Genomic DNA, 16714 nt, shown 5'->3' with positions numbered 1-16714 from the left:
TTGATCAGAGCCGGACGGCAAGCATGTGAAAAAATCTTGTATTAACTAGTGTTGCAAAAATCCATATGTAAATCTTTCAGCCTTGTGCTCACAAAGGGCAAAACTTGGAAACGTTCATAAAATGGAAGTTGTCCACAAACAGGAAGTCCCTTTCTTTAGCTGCATGTTTCCAGTTATGTGCTTCCATTATGAACACCTGCTGTTGCCCTGTTGAAGATTGGCCTAATGCTTACAGTCTTTGAGGTGGAGTATACAAGTATCTGGACAATGTGGAAATTTTTCAACTGAATTTTTATTTTGGAATAAACCCACGCAACGGCTCATTCAGTCGCCTTGTAGACGGACGTGTGAGGTTGGTGCCTCATCTAATAGTGCTTGCCAAGTGCAGCTGGCATAGTTGCTTATTTCCAGAGATCCTCGTAAGATGGTTATAAAGTAGATGTGTTTTTTTGGAAGAACTGTAGCCACATTCACTACAATCTGAAGATGAATGAAAAGCCTCTGCTCATTTATTGAGGTCATGTCGGGTGCCATGTTGAAAGGCAATTTTATCTGGACATTATTCTAGCTCCCTAATTTAAATGCATAACTCTACATTAAAATGACTGCAACTGACAGTTGATCCAGTTACATTATGCTGTCAAAGCAAGCACAGATCAGATTTACTTCTGAGCAGATTCCATAAACTTAAGACTACTGTAAATGGTGTGTTTGTGTTTTTGGCATTGGAAATGCAGCAGAATTTTCTTCTCAATAGAGCGGTTTTATAGTTTGTATACACTTGTTCATGCACCATTGTGCGAGACTTATTGAGAAAGTGGGTGTGAAGGGTCCAAAAGTACTAGATTTTTTCAGTTATATTGGATGGGTATGTATACATTATAATAAAAAAAAAAAGTAATAAAAATTGGTGTTCTCTTTGATCTTCTGATGAGTGAATAATTTTATATTTGCTGTGCAAGCCCATGCTGTAAAAAGCTCAGGCTTCTAGAAACTCCTGAAATCATCAGGGGAAAAAAATAGAAATGCAGAGTCGGTGGTTTTGTTTTACGTACATGCTCGCAGTCTGTCTATCAGCAGCTGAGCAAGGTTTTTCTCCTGGGAGGATTAGTTTTGACGATGGGCTCGCTTCGTTTGTGTATTAGCGGCTAAGCAAGTTTGTCTTTCATCAGTGGTTTCACCTTGGCGATGGGGGTGTGTGGGTGTGTGTTTTTTTTTCTCTCTTCCCCCCCCAATCATAAGAACCTCATGCCCATAGTCTAAACATGGTAGTGGTGGTTATGGTAGAAACTGGTGCAAAGTTCCTCCACAAATATTCCAAAGACTGATCTCTGGTTACCAGAAGCATCTTGGTGCAGTTTGTTGCTTATGATAGCATCCACTTCTGATAAGGTGACACAACCATGTTTTGGGGTGGCGCTTTAACTGTTTTTCACATGGGTGATTATATAAGCGTTGATCATTTGATTTATTGAAGGAAAAATGGTAATTTGAAAACTGTATTATATTTTATGTGGAGACCAGAAACTAAGCGTTTATGAATAAGCAAAAATTGAGGAAATCTGGAAGTGGCAAATGTTTCATGGGGCTGTATTAGGGGTGGGCGGTATGACCAAAATTCTATATCACGGTATTTTTCTAAATTATCCCAGTTTCACGGTATTTGCCGAGTAAACCCACCAGAAAAACATGCAAATGCAAGGCAGGCATACCGCCGTGCCCCCATATGATTAATGCATGCTTTAATGCATTTCACAATGAAAATTTTATATTTATCTTAGCATTCTAAATGTTCAGAGAGCAGGAAGATCATGAAGTGAATGTATTCTGTGTGGAGATCGCTGCCGGCGTCGCCTCTTAGTGCAAGAAGAAGTCAGTTTAAGAATCACTTAACACAAAGCATTTAATGTGCTATATAACTTATGACGGGGTTTGAGAAAATCTAATAAATTTTAAATATTCATTTTACGATGGTCTACTTTAATGACAAATTACAAGAATAAAGTCAACATGTCGTCACACTATTACACAGTACCCAGGTACTTGGCTTGCAGTATTATCCAGTAGTATAGAAACCGTATTTACACATCTGACCTTTTAAAACTAAAGTTCTCTCCAGGCGACGGACGTGACTCCTTTTTTTTTTCGGCAAAAGTTCTTCTGTTCATGTTCAACTTTTACTTTTAGTTCAGTTTCGGAATGCTCTTTGTCCATTTTCACCACGCGGTGCTACCGCCCACTATTTGGTGGTGTAGCAGTGAAAAAGGTCCCCACTTGAGCAGTTTCCCGCTGCGCTACGTTCCGAACGTCGTTTAGGCAATTTAAACCGTTGTTGCGGTATAAGAAAAATCCATATCATAAAAAAAATAAACGGTTTTTGATATGAACCGGTATACCGCCCAGCACTAGGCTGTATATTCGTATGCTTTTTATTAATTGTAACATAACGAACGTTGATCGGTCTAAAATACAGCGCTTTCTTAATCTGTCCATCTGTAAACTAGGAAGTCCCATGTGATTCTTCTGACACTCATTGTAATTTTATATTCTTTAGTAAAACTAGGGGGTTTTGCTCTCCAACCCTATGCCTACAATTCGCGACAAACTTTGCGTCTCTGCCGCTCGTGAACAACAAAACTTTAATTCTCTTGGATAGGCCTTAATTTTAAAAAAAAATTATTTAGATGTCTGGTCATTGTTGGAAGATTTCAAACAATGTTGGTCGGTTCATAATGGTTTAAAGCATGAAGAAAATGTATTATAGTTGATTTTAATGTGTGACAGACGGGCATAACCGCAGAGAAATGGTCAGTGAGGCTATTAAAAAGCACTAATCGCCAATTGCTATATTCTGGTTTGTTGTGTGTGTTTTGAAATTTGGTTTGCTCATTAAATACTAAAGTATTTAAAATCTGCTATCTTTGCGCTATACTGATGCAAATATAAATCTCAGAAGAGCCAATCACTCAATTTCAGAGATTTGATCTTGGAAAATCTGGTTTGAAAAGTGTATAGATGTAAACGTTTGTGTAATATTCAGGATTTCATATGGTAAAGATTGTTTTGAGTTTATTTTTTTTTTTATTTTTTGCATTTAAACAATATGGTTTTCAGTATGTATGTCACATAATGCAGTATATAAGTACATACAGTATGTATAAAGGTTTTCCCCACAAGTAAAAGTCGGGTAGTAATGATATCATTCTTGATAAACCCTATACTAAATTCATGTCACTATTGTGCCTTGCTAATTTTGTTACTTTCTTCTTTTTCATACATGAAATTCAAGCCCTATTTTGCTTTAAGCATTAACCTCTTGTTTATAATTGTAGTTTTACTTTTTGCAGTATCCTTCTTGTAGAGAATGTTAATGAAGGATTGGTGGTGGTGGGAAATTTTTTTTTTTTTTTTGGTAACCTGATTTAATACCTTCTGTTCTAAAAATGTACATATGAAGTATTTACAGGATTTATTTTTTTAACAATATTTATCGTCTTTAATAAAACTTGATTTCATTTAAAACATTAAGACCATTGTTTGAAATGCTGTCTCTTTGTGTGTGTGTGTGTGTGTAACATGAGTTATGCATTTTTTTTTTTTTTCCCTTCTGTTAGAAACTACCCTTTGTAGATGTGGCAACAGGCTCCTTGGGGCAGGGACTAGGAGCTGCTTGTGGCATGGCATATACTGGGAAGTATTTTGATAAGGCAAGGTAAATTGTTTGAACCTAATGATTTGTAAGGCCAGTAGTAGTATACTGTGTTTAAACAAATCGGGGTTATTTGGTTTAAAGAGAGGAGAAAACACATTATGATTTTTGACATAAATTTAACCGTGTTTTCTGCTGTTTCAAGGAACCAGACCAGACTTAAGGAAAGACATTATTTCAGTAGCTATTTAACACTTGAGCATCATTAACTATTTTAGGATGTTTTAATATGGCATTGTGATATCACTGTTAAATTAAATTGTCACTCTGGGTAGTAAAATTGAATTGTTTATGGGTTTTATGTTTTTTTTTTCTAGTTAGCTTTTTTTTTTTTTTCTCCTTCAAGCAGCATGCCATGGAATAATGGCACTGATGTGAGTGGGCCCAGTATCTGATAGAAAGAAGAAAAATCTAAAAAACAATTCATTGACCTTTTAATTCTCTTGCACATGTACAGTGCATCGGAAAGTATTCAGAGCGCATCGCTTTTTCCACATTTTATGTTACAGCCTTATTCCAAAATGGATTAAATTCCTTTTTTTTCCCTCAGAATTCTACACACAACACCCTATAATTATAATGTGAAAAAAGTTTACTTGAGGTTTTTGCAAATTTATTAAAAATAAAACATGTACATAAGTATTCACAGCCTTTGCTGAATACTTTGTCAATGCACCTTTGGCAGCAATTACAGCCTCAAGTCTTTTTGTATATGATGCCACAAGCTTGGCACACCTATCCTTGGCCAGTTCCGCCCATTCCTCTTTGCAGCACCTCTCGGGCTCCATCAGGTTGGATGGGAAGCGTCGGTGCACAGCCATTTTAAGATCTCTCCAGAGATGTTCAATTGGATTCAAGACTGGGCTCTGGCTGGGCCACTCAAGGACATTCACAGAGTTGTCCTGAAGCCACTCCTTTATCTTGGCTGTGTGCTTAGGGTGTTGTCCTGCTGAAAGATGAACCATCGCCCCAGTCAGAGGTCAAGAGCACTCTGGAGCAGGTTTTCATCCAGGATGTCTCTGTACATTGCTGCAGTCATCTTTCCCTTTATCCTGACTAGTCTCCCAGTTCCTGCCGCTGATAAACATCTCCACAGCATGCTGCCACCACCATGCTTTACTGTAGGGATGGTATTGGCCTGGTGATGAGTGGTGCCTGGTTTCCTCCAAACGTGACGCCTGGCATTTGCACCAAAGAGTTCAATTTTGTCTCATCAGACCAGAGATTTTTTTCTCATGGCCTGAGAGTCCTTCAGGTGCCTTTTGGCAAACTCCAGGCAGGCTGCCATGTGCCTTTTACTAAGGAGTGGCTTCCATCTGGCCACTCTACCATACAGGCCTGATTGGTGGATTGCTGCAGAGATGGTTGTCCTTCTGGAAGGTTCTCCCCTCTCCACAGAGGACCTCTGGAGCTCTGACAGAGTGACCATATTGTTCTTGGTCACCTCCCTGACTAAGGCCCTTCTTCCCCCAATCACTCAGTTTAGATGGCCGGCCAGCTCTAGGAAGAGTCCTGGTGGTTTCGAACTTCCACTTACGAATGATGGAGGCCACTGTGCTCATTGGGACCTTCAAAGCAGCAGAAATTTTTCTGTAACCTTCCCCAGATTTGTGCCTCGAGACAATCCTGTCTCGGAGGTCTACAGACAATTCCTTTGACTTCATGCTTGGTTTGTGCTCTGACGTGAACTGTCAACTGTGGGACCTTATATAGACCGGTGTGTGCCTTTCCAAATCCTGTCCAATCAACTGAATTTACCACAGGTGGACTCCAATTAAGCTGCAGAAACATCTCAAGGGTGATCAGAGGAAACAGGATGCACTGGAGTTCAATTTTGAGCTTCATGGCAAAGGCTGTGAATACTTATGTACATGTGATTTCTCAGGGTTTTTTATTTTTAATTTGCAAAAACCTCAAACTTTTCACGTCATGGGGTGTTGTGTGTAGAATTCTGAGGAAAAAATGAATTTAATCCATTTTGGAATAAGTCTGTAACATAAATGTGGAAAAAGTGATGCGCTGTGAATACTTTGCAGATGCACTGTATTTGTACCTGTGTCTGCTGTAAATATCACCAGGTCTGCCTTCTATAGAACTGTATCACACCCTTGTACATCACAAGAGCCGATGAAAATACTTTAATGTTAGTGTTCATAATGAAAAGCTGGCCAGTGTCATGTGGTTGGAAAGGGTGAAAGGTTAAGTTTTAATTCCATTTGGTTTTAGGTGGGGGTATTATTACTGTAATGATTCCACTCTATGGACATGCTCCAGGCATTCATTACCCTAACAGACTGTTTTGTTCCAGATAGTAAAAGTGCCTAAAGTAGCGATATAATTTTGTGAAACTTACGCAGTCATAATAAAAATAATTGGTTAGAATACATTTTGTAATATTGATCTTATTTTTGTGAAAAGATCTAAGAATTCTAAATTTGTGGTCTTAAACTTTTATAACTTATTTTTTTAACTTGACTATTAATATATATATATTCTTTCACTGTGCTGGTAGCTATCGTGTTTACTGCTTGCTTGGAGATGGAGAGTCATCGGAGGGTTCAGTTTGGGAAGCCATGGCTTTTGCTTCTCACTATAAACTTGACAACTTGGTAGCTATTTTTGATGTTAACAGACTTGGCCAGAGTGAGGCTACACCACTCAAACATGAAATGGAGATCTATCGCAAACGCTGTGAGGCTTTTGGGTGAGTTCGGAGGCATGTGGTTCAGTAATATGCAAGAATGATTTGAAGTGTGTTGGAATTTTTTTTTTTTTGTTCCTTTACAAAACCAGTCACTGTTTCACTTTGTTGTAGGTGGAATACATATGTGGTTTGTGGTCATGATGTGGAAGAGCTATGCCAGGTTTTCTGGCAGGCACAGCAAGTAAAGAAGCAGCCAACTGCAATTATTGCAAAGACGTTCAAAGGAAAAGGAATTGAAGGTAAAGGGAAAAAGAAATGATGAAATGCTTGTCTGGACCACTTTTTTTTTTTTTAAATCTCTTAAAGATCTTGTAAACCAAATGGCCGTTTCCAGTTTTTCTTCATATAATATTTCTTAACCAAAGCATGTTCGGTTTTAGAATGAGTATATTTTTGTTTGTTGGTGGAGCATGCTAGAATATCAATTCTCCCCAAACCGCCTTGGAATTAATAGTGTCGATTGTAACTATGATGTGTGTGTGTGTGTGGTTTTATTTATTTATTTTTTTTTGGAAATTTTTATTTTATTGCAATCATTTCATGCAAATCAATCAATTTTTACAAAAAGTAGGATTGAGAACAAGTCGATCCCCACTCCAGAGAGAGAGAGAGGCCAACGGAGTAAAACTTAGGCTTGTAAACGTACCTAAATTGAGTTTGATAAGCCAATAGAGATGAATGGAGAAGAAAAAGCACAGAGGAAGTAATTATTTCTGTATTTCAAGAGGTTATTCTAAAATAGGACTGATTTGTATTTGTATTCCCTACTGATGACCTAATACTGACGATCACTGAGGTATAATATGAACCAAGAAAAAGCAGCACTAGATATACCAATAGCTGAAAGTCGGGGCAGTAAAATGTTACGGTTAACTGTATAAAATGCTGCGCTTAAGTCAAGGAGCACTAGAAAAGCGGCCATTACAGAATCTACAGTCGTACAATGCATCCGAAAGTATTCACAGCGCATCCTTTTTCCACATTTTGTCCTGTTAGTCTTATTCCAAATGGATTAAATTCATTTTTTTCCTCAATTCTACACACAACACTCCATAATTACAATGTGAAAAAAGTTTACTTGAGGTTTTTGCAAATTTATTAAAATAAAACATGTACATAAGTATTCACAGCCTTTGCTGAATACTTTGTCAATGCACCTTTGGCAGCTATTACAGCCTCAAGTCTTTTTGAATATGATGCCACAAGCTTGGCACACCTATCCTTGGCCAGTTCGCCCATTCCTCTTTGCAGCACCTCTCGGCTCCATCAAGTTGGATGGGAAGCGCCGGTGCACAGCCATTTTAAGATCTCTCAGAGATATTCAATCGATTCAAGTCTGGGCTCTGGCTGGGCCACTCAAGGACATTCACAGAGTCGTCCTGAAGCCACTCCTTTGATATCTTGGCTGTGTGCTTAGGGTCGTTGTCCTGCTGAAAGATGAACCATCGCCCCAGTCTGAGGTCAAGAGAACTCTGGAGCAGGTTTTCATCCAAGATGTCTCTGTACATTGCTGCAGTCCTCTTTCCCTTTATCCTGACAAGTCTCCCAGTTCCTGCCACTGAAACATCCCACAGCATGATGCTGCCGCCATCATGCTTCACTGTAGGGATGGTATTGGCCTGGTGATGTGCGGTGCCTGGTTTCCTACAAAGCGTGACGCCTGACATTCACACCAAAGAGTTGAATCTTTGTCTCATAAGACTAGAGAATTTTGTTTCTCATGGTCCGAGAGTCCTTCAGGTGCTTTTGGCAAACTCCAGGTGGGCTGCCATGTGCCTTTTACTAAGGAGTGGCTTCCGTCTGGCCACTCTACCATACAGGCTTGATTGGTGGATTGCTGCAGAGATGGTTGTCCTTCTAGAAGGTTCTCCCTCTCCACAGAGAGGACCCCTGGAGCTCTCACAGAGTGACCATCTGGTTCTTGGTCACCTCCTGACTAAGGCCCTTTTCCCCCATCGCTCAGTTTAGATGGCGGCCAGCTCTTGGAAGAGTCCTGGTGGTTTTGAACTGCTTCCACTTACGGATGATGGAGGCCACTGTGCTCATTGGGACCTTCAAAGCAGCAGAAATTTTTCTGTAACCTTCTAAAGATTTGATGTAGTGGGGTTAAATTTAGATAAACTGGAGATTTAGAAGTAGAATCTGTCAATATAGAGAAATGGTTAATGGAGAAACCTTGATATAGTCAATTTTTGACTGAAAAATTACAGTGCTCAACAGTGGAACTGAGATTAAGAGTAGGTTGACAAAGTCACCCTTGATCTCTTTAGTACAGTTAACAGTCAATAAGGGTGGAGTAGTACTTTTGAGCGTGCAGCCGATAAGGCGATTTTGTATTCCTTCGTGTGTTTGGTGTAAACCAGGGTGTTAACAGCCAGACCAGTCTTCATCGAGCCTTTCCAAGTGGCGACCAGTTTGTTTCATGGTACACAATTCTGCTGCAAACCATGGGGAAGTCAAGGTAGTAGGAAATCAAGGATTTAATAGTGCATAATGATCCAAAATTTGATATTGTGGAATTTATATATAGACAAAATCTGCACAAGGAAAGACAACCCAGAAACGTTATGAAACATGAGACCGGAAGCACCAACTGATACAAGTATAACTGATCAATATCCTTGAATTTTGAATTTGGTTTCACTTATCCCTGCCTAAAATAAGTCAATCAGCTTGTGATACAAGATACTGATGACAGAACCAGATGGACAAACATTCTGTAGACCAGTAGAACATACAAGATCCAGAGTATGGCCCTTCACATGGGTTGAGAAACCAACATGCTGCACAAGACTGAAACAATCCAGTACTGAACACGGCTCACAAGCAGATGGACAGTCTGTATCCACATGAATATTCAAGTCACCAAGCAAAGTAACAGCAGTAGACATGCTACGGGCAAGAGTGAGCATTTCATTAAGATGAGAGAAAACCCAGGTGAATCTTAGGAGGCCTGTAGATTAATATAATGTGCAGCAAAGCCTTTCCAGGGATTTTAACAACCAGGTATTCAAGTGATGTAATGTTATGAAAATCAACAGTGGTTGCTTTAAGACAATCGTGCTGAACCACTGCCAATCCACCACCTCTGCCTGTCAGATGGGGCTTAGGCCAGTAATTAACTAACTATAACCAGCAGGGTTAAGCAGTATTTGTAAGTAAGAAACTGGGTTTTGCCACATTTCTACAAAAGAACAGCATGTCCAGATTTTTGGAAGTAGATAAGTCATTGAGGAAAGTAGTTTTTGTTCTGCATTTCAGGAGTACACAGTGGAGAGCTGAATCGGGTTGTAATCCTTGGTTACTCCAATCCGTATCTGTGGCAGGTGTCTCAGCCAATTTTTCTGCCTACTTCATTGTTCTGCAGGTAGTCTCTTTGAGAAGATGGGTCTAACGGACCAAATGGTAGAAATCTTGTCAGTGGATGTAGAGGTAGTATTAAAATGATGCTGAGAGGAGCATATGCCTTGGGTCTCATCCAATTTGGATTGAATACAGTAAGCATAATTGTACTGAGGAGTAGGCAATCATGATCGGAAAAAGCCGTATCAGCCATCACCATATTTAACCAAAACCCATAAACTAAATCCAACTGAGCAATTAACAGTCTGCTAATTAAGTAAAGATTTGCTCGCCAACTATGCCTGCTCAGGGGTAGTATAGGGAGATGGCTCGTGGAATATATACACAGTTAACAGAATAAAACTTTGGGGATGGGGGGAACTACATGAATCCTGTGAGTCCATCCATAAAACATAAACGGCACTAGCAAGGCAGAGGGCGTAGTAACGGCAACAAACAAAAGAAGACACCGGTGAGAAGCGACAGCCAGATTGTACACAGTGTACTTTCATCCAGAACTGGAATGTTAGTTGTTGTTGCTGATTAAATCTTCTCCTTTTATATACCAAAAAAATTAGTCTTCCCAAATGTGATGGGTGAAAAGTTTCATTTTGTCTTTAAAATGCATCAAATTAGGTTAAAGAATAATTACCCATCCATCCTATCTTTACATTCCCATTCAACATGCGGATCTCTAGACTATCTGTTTTCATCATTACATTTCATCTGTTGCTAGTTTTAACTTGTTGTGTGTGTTTTAGTTTGTGCTTTGTTGTATTTAATGTGTAATTGCCGTAAGGGGAACATGGGTGGTATCGTGTTCATTTATTTTTGTTTTCATTACTTTCTTTCTTTCTTTGCTGTTTGATTACCGGTTTGCTTTGTGTCTGTTTGCGATTGCATGCAAGTCGGGCCAAGGTTGGGTGCATCCTGGAATCTCCACTATAAAAATAAATCGCCCATCTTCTTGATGGTGTGAATCTTGTAGGCACCGGACCACTACAGAGTTATTAATTTCTCCTTGCTGCTGATTGACTGTGATGCATCTCGAGCTGAGTGTACTTGTGTTTTCTGTTTTGTTCCTGTTAAACCTCCGCAATCGGCTATAGTCTTTTCCCAGTGCCATTTGCGAACATGCAGGAGCTGATCAGTCAGCGCCATACATTTGTTGAGCAGCCAGCTCATGACCACTGCCAACCCCTTGTGAGGAAGGCGGCTGAACGCACCCTAGAAGACACGGATGCTCCTCAGAAAACCCGCTCCCTTTTTAAATTAAAAAGCTGGTAGACTACTTTCACATTGCTCCCTTATTTGCTGGGCTTGCTTGCGGCTGCTCTGTCATATAATATTCTTGTGTGACACTACGCATGCTTAAAAGCCTGAACAGCACCTGTCCTTTTGGCTGATTTGCTTGGTCTCTCACTCTGCTCCTGTTGGGGGTCCCACTCCCGTTGTGCTCCCCTATGATTTTTGTCTATTTAATAGAACACTGACTGCATACTGAGCTTGTTTGTCTTCTGAAAGAGACATGTTTGTAGAGACAAGAACTTTATTCAAACACTTCAAAACAGTCTCCTGTGTTTCTGTGCAATTCTGTGACCCATCCGTGACACCCTGCAGCACTGCATACTCCCTGTCCCTAGGATGGAGCCAGCTGCGCTAGACTAGCTTGCAAGCATCAGCGCTTACCTCTGGTTTTTTGAGTGCTGCCAGTTCAAGCGCAGTTGGCTCAGTGATTTTACTCCATTTCATCCATGGTGTCATTTTCACCTTGTACATTATTATTATTATTATTATTATTATTATTATTATTATTCCAGTAGTGTGGTTTTTTTTTAAGTTTTTACAGTTCATTATCAGTGTGTAAAATGATCAGTGTTGCAGTAATTGTGATGTTCTTTGCATGAAGTGTTCCATTAAAATTTTCAGTTTTTCTTTGTGAATTGTGACATTTACTTAAAGTGCAGCAAAAAGTATTTGGTGTCCAGGGATGCAACAACCCCAAGTATGTGGCAGTTTAAGGGTTAAAGCCTCAAGATGCTGCTGAAACGCCCTGTACCTTCAAAGGCTTCTGGTAATGAAAACTCACTTGCATAAATTACAGTACATATAGCGGTAACATTGGTATTTTACATTCTAGCACTGCGGAGACATAGCAGTACAGTATACAGGTTTACCTTTTGCCCTTTTTTTTGGTAATGTAGTAAGCCAAGTTTGAAATTAGTGTTTTGGGGACATTATATTTAGGGTTTAAACTATAAAAATAGGCATTTTTAAAACCACATCCAAAATTGAATGGTTTTCCACAATTCACAGGAGCTCAAGGAAAGTAAACCCCACAAATTTTGGGTATGTACTGTACAATTGTTGGTATTTTAAATTTTAATCAAAGGTTTTGAAATATTTCATTGTTTTAAGATCTGAACAAGAAAAGATTCTATTTCCTTGTGATCTGTGTACTCCAGTATCAAAAGTACAAGATACTGAATTGAAAGCTTCTACTAGAGTATTTTTTTTCCTGGGGATCTTTTACTTAAGTCATTTTAAATGAGTGTCTGGTTTACTTATTTTATGGCTGCTGGTTATAACACCAAATCTGATCATTTATAAAACAGAATGGTAATTGCATGACAACTTGAGCAAAATTTAAAATTATGCTCTCCTTTTAATTTTAATGATGCACACACTCTTGGGACAATTTAATGTATGTTAACCTTGCAGTGGATTAGTGTCCTGGCCAGGAATTGATCCTACCTTGTGCCCTAGGTTTACTGACACACTCGCCACACAACCCTGCTATGGATAAAGTGAATTTAGATGATGGACTTAGCATTTATGTTAAGTAAGCATTTATATGTATGTGCAAAGTTGCTGCCAGTCATGAATAGTCAATCTAGGCGTGAGCTGTAATATACTGGTGCTTTTAACAAAAAAGCTTAATTCTTTAAAATTTTTGCCTTGAATACTGGGCAGGCTAGTAATCTGATTGGTCCACCCCATAAGGCTTGCCCTGAACAGCATATCTGTCCTGTGTTATGCATAGGCAATATGCAGTAGCGCTACTTTGGACAGAGTAGATTTACTTGTTGTATTCATTAATATTTACATTAGGTGTGGTATTAAACAGGAAAAAATGCATTTTTATTTGAGACCTATTTTAGTAACTTTGCATCTGTTAGGGTAGGCCAAGTCGACCTGGCAACTCTTAACTATGCCTGTGTATCTGAAATTACCTCCTTTGCTACATCCAAGATCATATCTTAATGAATAGAATGTCAAATGATCCTGGAAACCTGTAGCAAGATGTGCTTTTCTGGGATTCTATTTAGTATCATAGAACTAGAGAGAGAGAACCATCAGCTCAGTTGTGATCACATGGCGCTCAGCAGACAAAGTGTATCCATACTACTGTATTACAAGACATAAGCTTGTTTATCAAGTCAAAATTTATTAAATTTTTGCTCGTCTTGCAAGACACTCCTAAACAAAGTTACTCAGAAACTGAGGTTCCTGTGTATGTGTATACAGTAAAACATTAACGTTTTAAGAAGTAAAGATATATTGAGCACCACTGGAGTGGCTTCAGGTAAGCTACATTTTAAAGATGGTATAACATAACAGGTAAGTAATACTAACAGCAGCTAAAATGTATATGGATCATCTCTTGGTAGTTGATCCCTTTTGAAAGCGCTACGACAGCTGTGGTACAGAAATTACATTTTCTATGTGAACGTCAAATTTCTGCCTGTGGTAATGTGCCTTACCGGCATTGGCAACAATTAAAGAAAATTTAGTTTTGTGTCCTCTGCAGAGAAAGGCTTTGGTTTGGGACAAAAGGTGTAAAGAGGAAAGTTGCCTCCTTTTATATAGTGTAGAGACGTCTTCGCTGACGATATGAGCGTCGCGATGGGTCTCGTGTAGACTGGAGAGACGGCCCTGCAATTAACCGGCCGGGATGGCACTGTTGGTCCCACTCTTGTGCATGTCTTCATAATCCGACGACCTCATAATCTTATACGTGCAAAAGAAAGTGCGAAGCGCCTTAATAGTTTGCCATGGTCTAAAAATGGGATCCCGTGTTTGCAGTTGTCTGGGCTATAGCACATGGGAAGGAGGAAAAGAATTAAATGTGTTTACTTTCACTTAAGGCAGAAGCGCAGTCAGCGTCTCAAAGGTCGGCACAGCTACGCGCGACTTTTATAGTATTTTTGCAGACACGTTCACGTGATCAAAATGTCTCCACGCTCTTTAGAGATCTTGCTTGTTCTCTGCTTACTGCGTTCATAGTCCGTTCACGTGAGCCGCTCGGAGTACATGCATCGAAGCTTCTGAGCTGTGCCTGTGCTATCTTGCGATCTCACGATGTCCACGGCGTTATTTAATGTTAGCTAAGACCCGGCACTTAAGTTTTTCTCGCAGTTTGGCTGAGTTTGTGTCAAACACCACTCTGACCATCTCCTCTTCATCTAAATATTTAGTGGCAGAGTGTTTTTCTATTGGATTGCCACTGAGGGATGGCCTTATATGGGCTCAATTACGTGGGAGGCGTGATGATGCAAGACGCATCTCCGCCTCCCACGGCCATAGAGTTGCAGTCTATTACAGTATATGAATGAAAAATAGGTTCCAGTTATGACCATTACGTGTAGAATTTCGAAATGAAACCTGCCTAACTTTTGTAAGTAAGTTGTAAGGAATGAGCCTGTGAAATTTCAGCCTTCCACCTACACGAAGTTCGTGAATTAGTGAGTGAGGGCTTTGCTATATATATTCACTAAGATCATGGCAAGCAAGATGCATAATTGCTTAGGAAGAGAAGGTAAAGAAAGCGATTGTTAAGGGATGTTAGCTAGCGGGCTGGCATGGCACATGATGTCATCAGGCTGAGTCAGCACTGGCTTGCTTTGGAGTGTATTACAGCAGTTCACATGGCAAGCTTTGAACGGAGTGCTTGACTACTGTCATTAACTTGAGAAACGGCGATCACAATCGAAACGAAGAAGGAAATTGTGCGGAAATATGAGTGCCATTCGTGACGCAACACACTCGACACATCTTTTTAGTAATATCAAAAAGGCAAGTTTACAGGGGGATGATATAGTCATGGGGGACTTTAATTATCCAAATATTAACTGTGATAACCTTGCAGATGGAGGAGCACAAGAGTAGGAGTTTTAAGAAGTAATCGGCGACTGTTTTTTAACACAGCATGTTAAAGCATCAACACAAGGTGAAGCCTGTCTGGATTTAGTATTCTGTAATAATCAGGATAGAATTTAGGGTGTAGAGGCGATTGAACCACTATGGTCAAGTGACCATAATGTAATACAATTCTCAGTATTTTGTAAGAGTACAGATGCAAAGACTAAAATTGTTAAGTTGAGCTTTGGTAAGGCTAATTTTGAGCAGATGCGACAAAGTAGGATAGACTGGGATAAGCTTTTAAATGTGGAGACAGTCGAGGAGCAGTGGAACAGGTTTAAAAATGTTTTACATGTAATGCAGGACAGAATACCTAAATTTGGAATTAATAGGAAACTAAAAAAAACTCCACGATGGATTAATAAAGATTTAAAAAAGAAGTTGCAAAGGAAGAAACTGCTGTATAAGGCATATAAGACTAATGACTGCAAAGAGAATCGTAGCGCGTATGAGAACATGAGGGCAACCATTAAGGATATCAGAAAGCCTAAAAGATAGTTGGAGAGGAATATAGTAGATAAGGCGAAAGAAGACCCCAAGGGATTCTTTCAGTATTTTAGTAGTAAAAGAACAGTTGAGGAGGACAACTTCATCAGGAATAGTAAAGGGGAATTAAAAGATACAGACAATGAAATAGCAGATGCCCTAAACTTACATTTTTCTGAGGTGTTTACAAGTGAGCAAGCTGATAACCTGCCAGAGGTAAACACAACTACTAATGGCGCTTTTCCACTGCATAGTACGGCATGACATGGCTCAGTTCAGCTCACTTTTGGGGGGGTTTTACACTGGGAACAGTACCTGGTACCTGGATCTTTTTTTAGTACCACCTCAGCAGAGGTTCCAAGCGCACCGAACCGTTACCAAAACGTGACGTGTAAACTCTGCTGGTCACTGATTGGCCGGAGAAAATCGTCATTACTGCGTCACTGAACTTGCGACACGAGACACAACAGACCCGCTAGATTTTTAGCACAGCCAGCGAAGGTTCGGACGCACCATTTTGTTTTAACCAAAAATGGCTGTTTCGTGGTCTATTGAAGTACAGACGTTCCTCTCGTTGGTAGCCGAGGAGCGGATCCAGCGAGAGCTGGATGGGGCGATACGGAATGAAAGTTTTTCAGGAGGTCGCTTGTGGCGCGTTTACAAGGTCACGGCAGTAGAGGCGGCGCAACTATAACGACATGTGAATAATCCCGCCCACTCTGAAGCGGTACTAAACTGCAGTTGAAACGCAAACTGAGCCGAACCAAGGTGAGCTGTACTGAACCGTGCTGTGCCGTACTAAACAGTGGAAAAGCGCCATAAGGAGGTACTGAGGGATTTGGAAATTGTAGAGGGAGAAGTGCTGCTCAGATTAAATGAGATGAAATCAAACAAATCACCAGGCACAGATAATTATCCTCGTGTTCTTAAGGAGGCTAGTGAGTACATATATAAACCCTTGACACATTTTTAGGAAGTCACTGTGCACTGGAGAGATTCTGAAGGACTGGAAAATGGCAAATATCATCCCATTATATAAAAAGGGTGACAGGGCAGATCCAAGCAACTATAGGCCAGTAAGCTTAACAAGCATCACAGGAAAAATTAATGGAAGGAATTAAGGATAAGATTGAGCAACACATGGTAAGGACGGGAGTTATTCTGAACAGTCAGCATGGGTTCAGAAGAGGGAGGTCGTGTTTTACTAACATGTTGGAATTCTATGAGGTTGCAACAAAAGCATACGATCAAAGTGGCGCTTTATGATTTAT

General features: G+C 39.9%; 1 protein-coding gene across 1 annotated transcript in view; it reads left to right on the top strand.

Moving 5' to 3' along the window:
* The window catches only part of tktb (transketolase b), a 101391-nt gene that overhangs the window by 24947 nt on the left and 59730 nt on the right, over nt 1-16714 (top strand). The window contains exons 4-6 of the mRNA XM_039774416.1: nt 3615-3712; nt 6222-6413; nt 6525-6652. Of these exons, the coding sequence (XP_039630350.1) occupies nt 3615-3712; nt 6222-6413; nt 6525-6652 (418 nt within the window). The remainder of the gene's footprint in view (nt 1-3614; nt 3713-6221; nt 6414-6524; nt 6653-16714) is intronic.

The sequence above is a fragment of the Polypterus senegalus genome, chromosome 13 (genome assembly GCF_016835505.1).
Source record: "Polypterus senegalus isolate Bchr_013 chromosome 13, ASM1683550v1, whole genome shotgun sequence".
In the NCBI taxonomy this organism is placed as follows: domain Eukaryota; kingdom Metazoa; phylum Chordata; class Cladistia; order Polypteriformes; family Polypteridae; genus Polypterus; species Polypterus senegalus.
The sequence above is the reverse complement of the archived record's forward strand: the minus strand, read 5'-3'. Positions and strand labels throughout refer to the sequence as shown.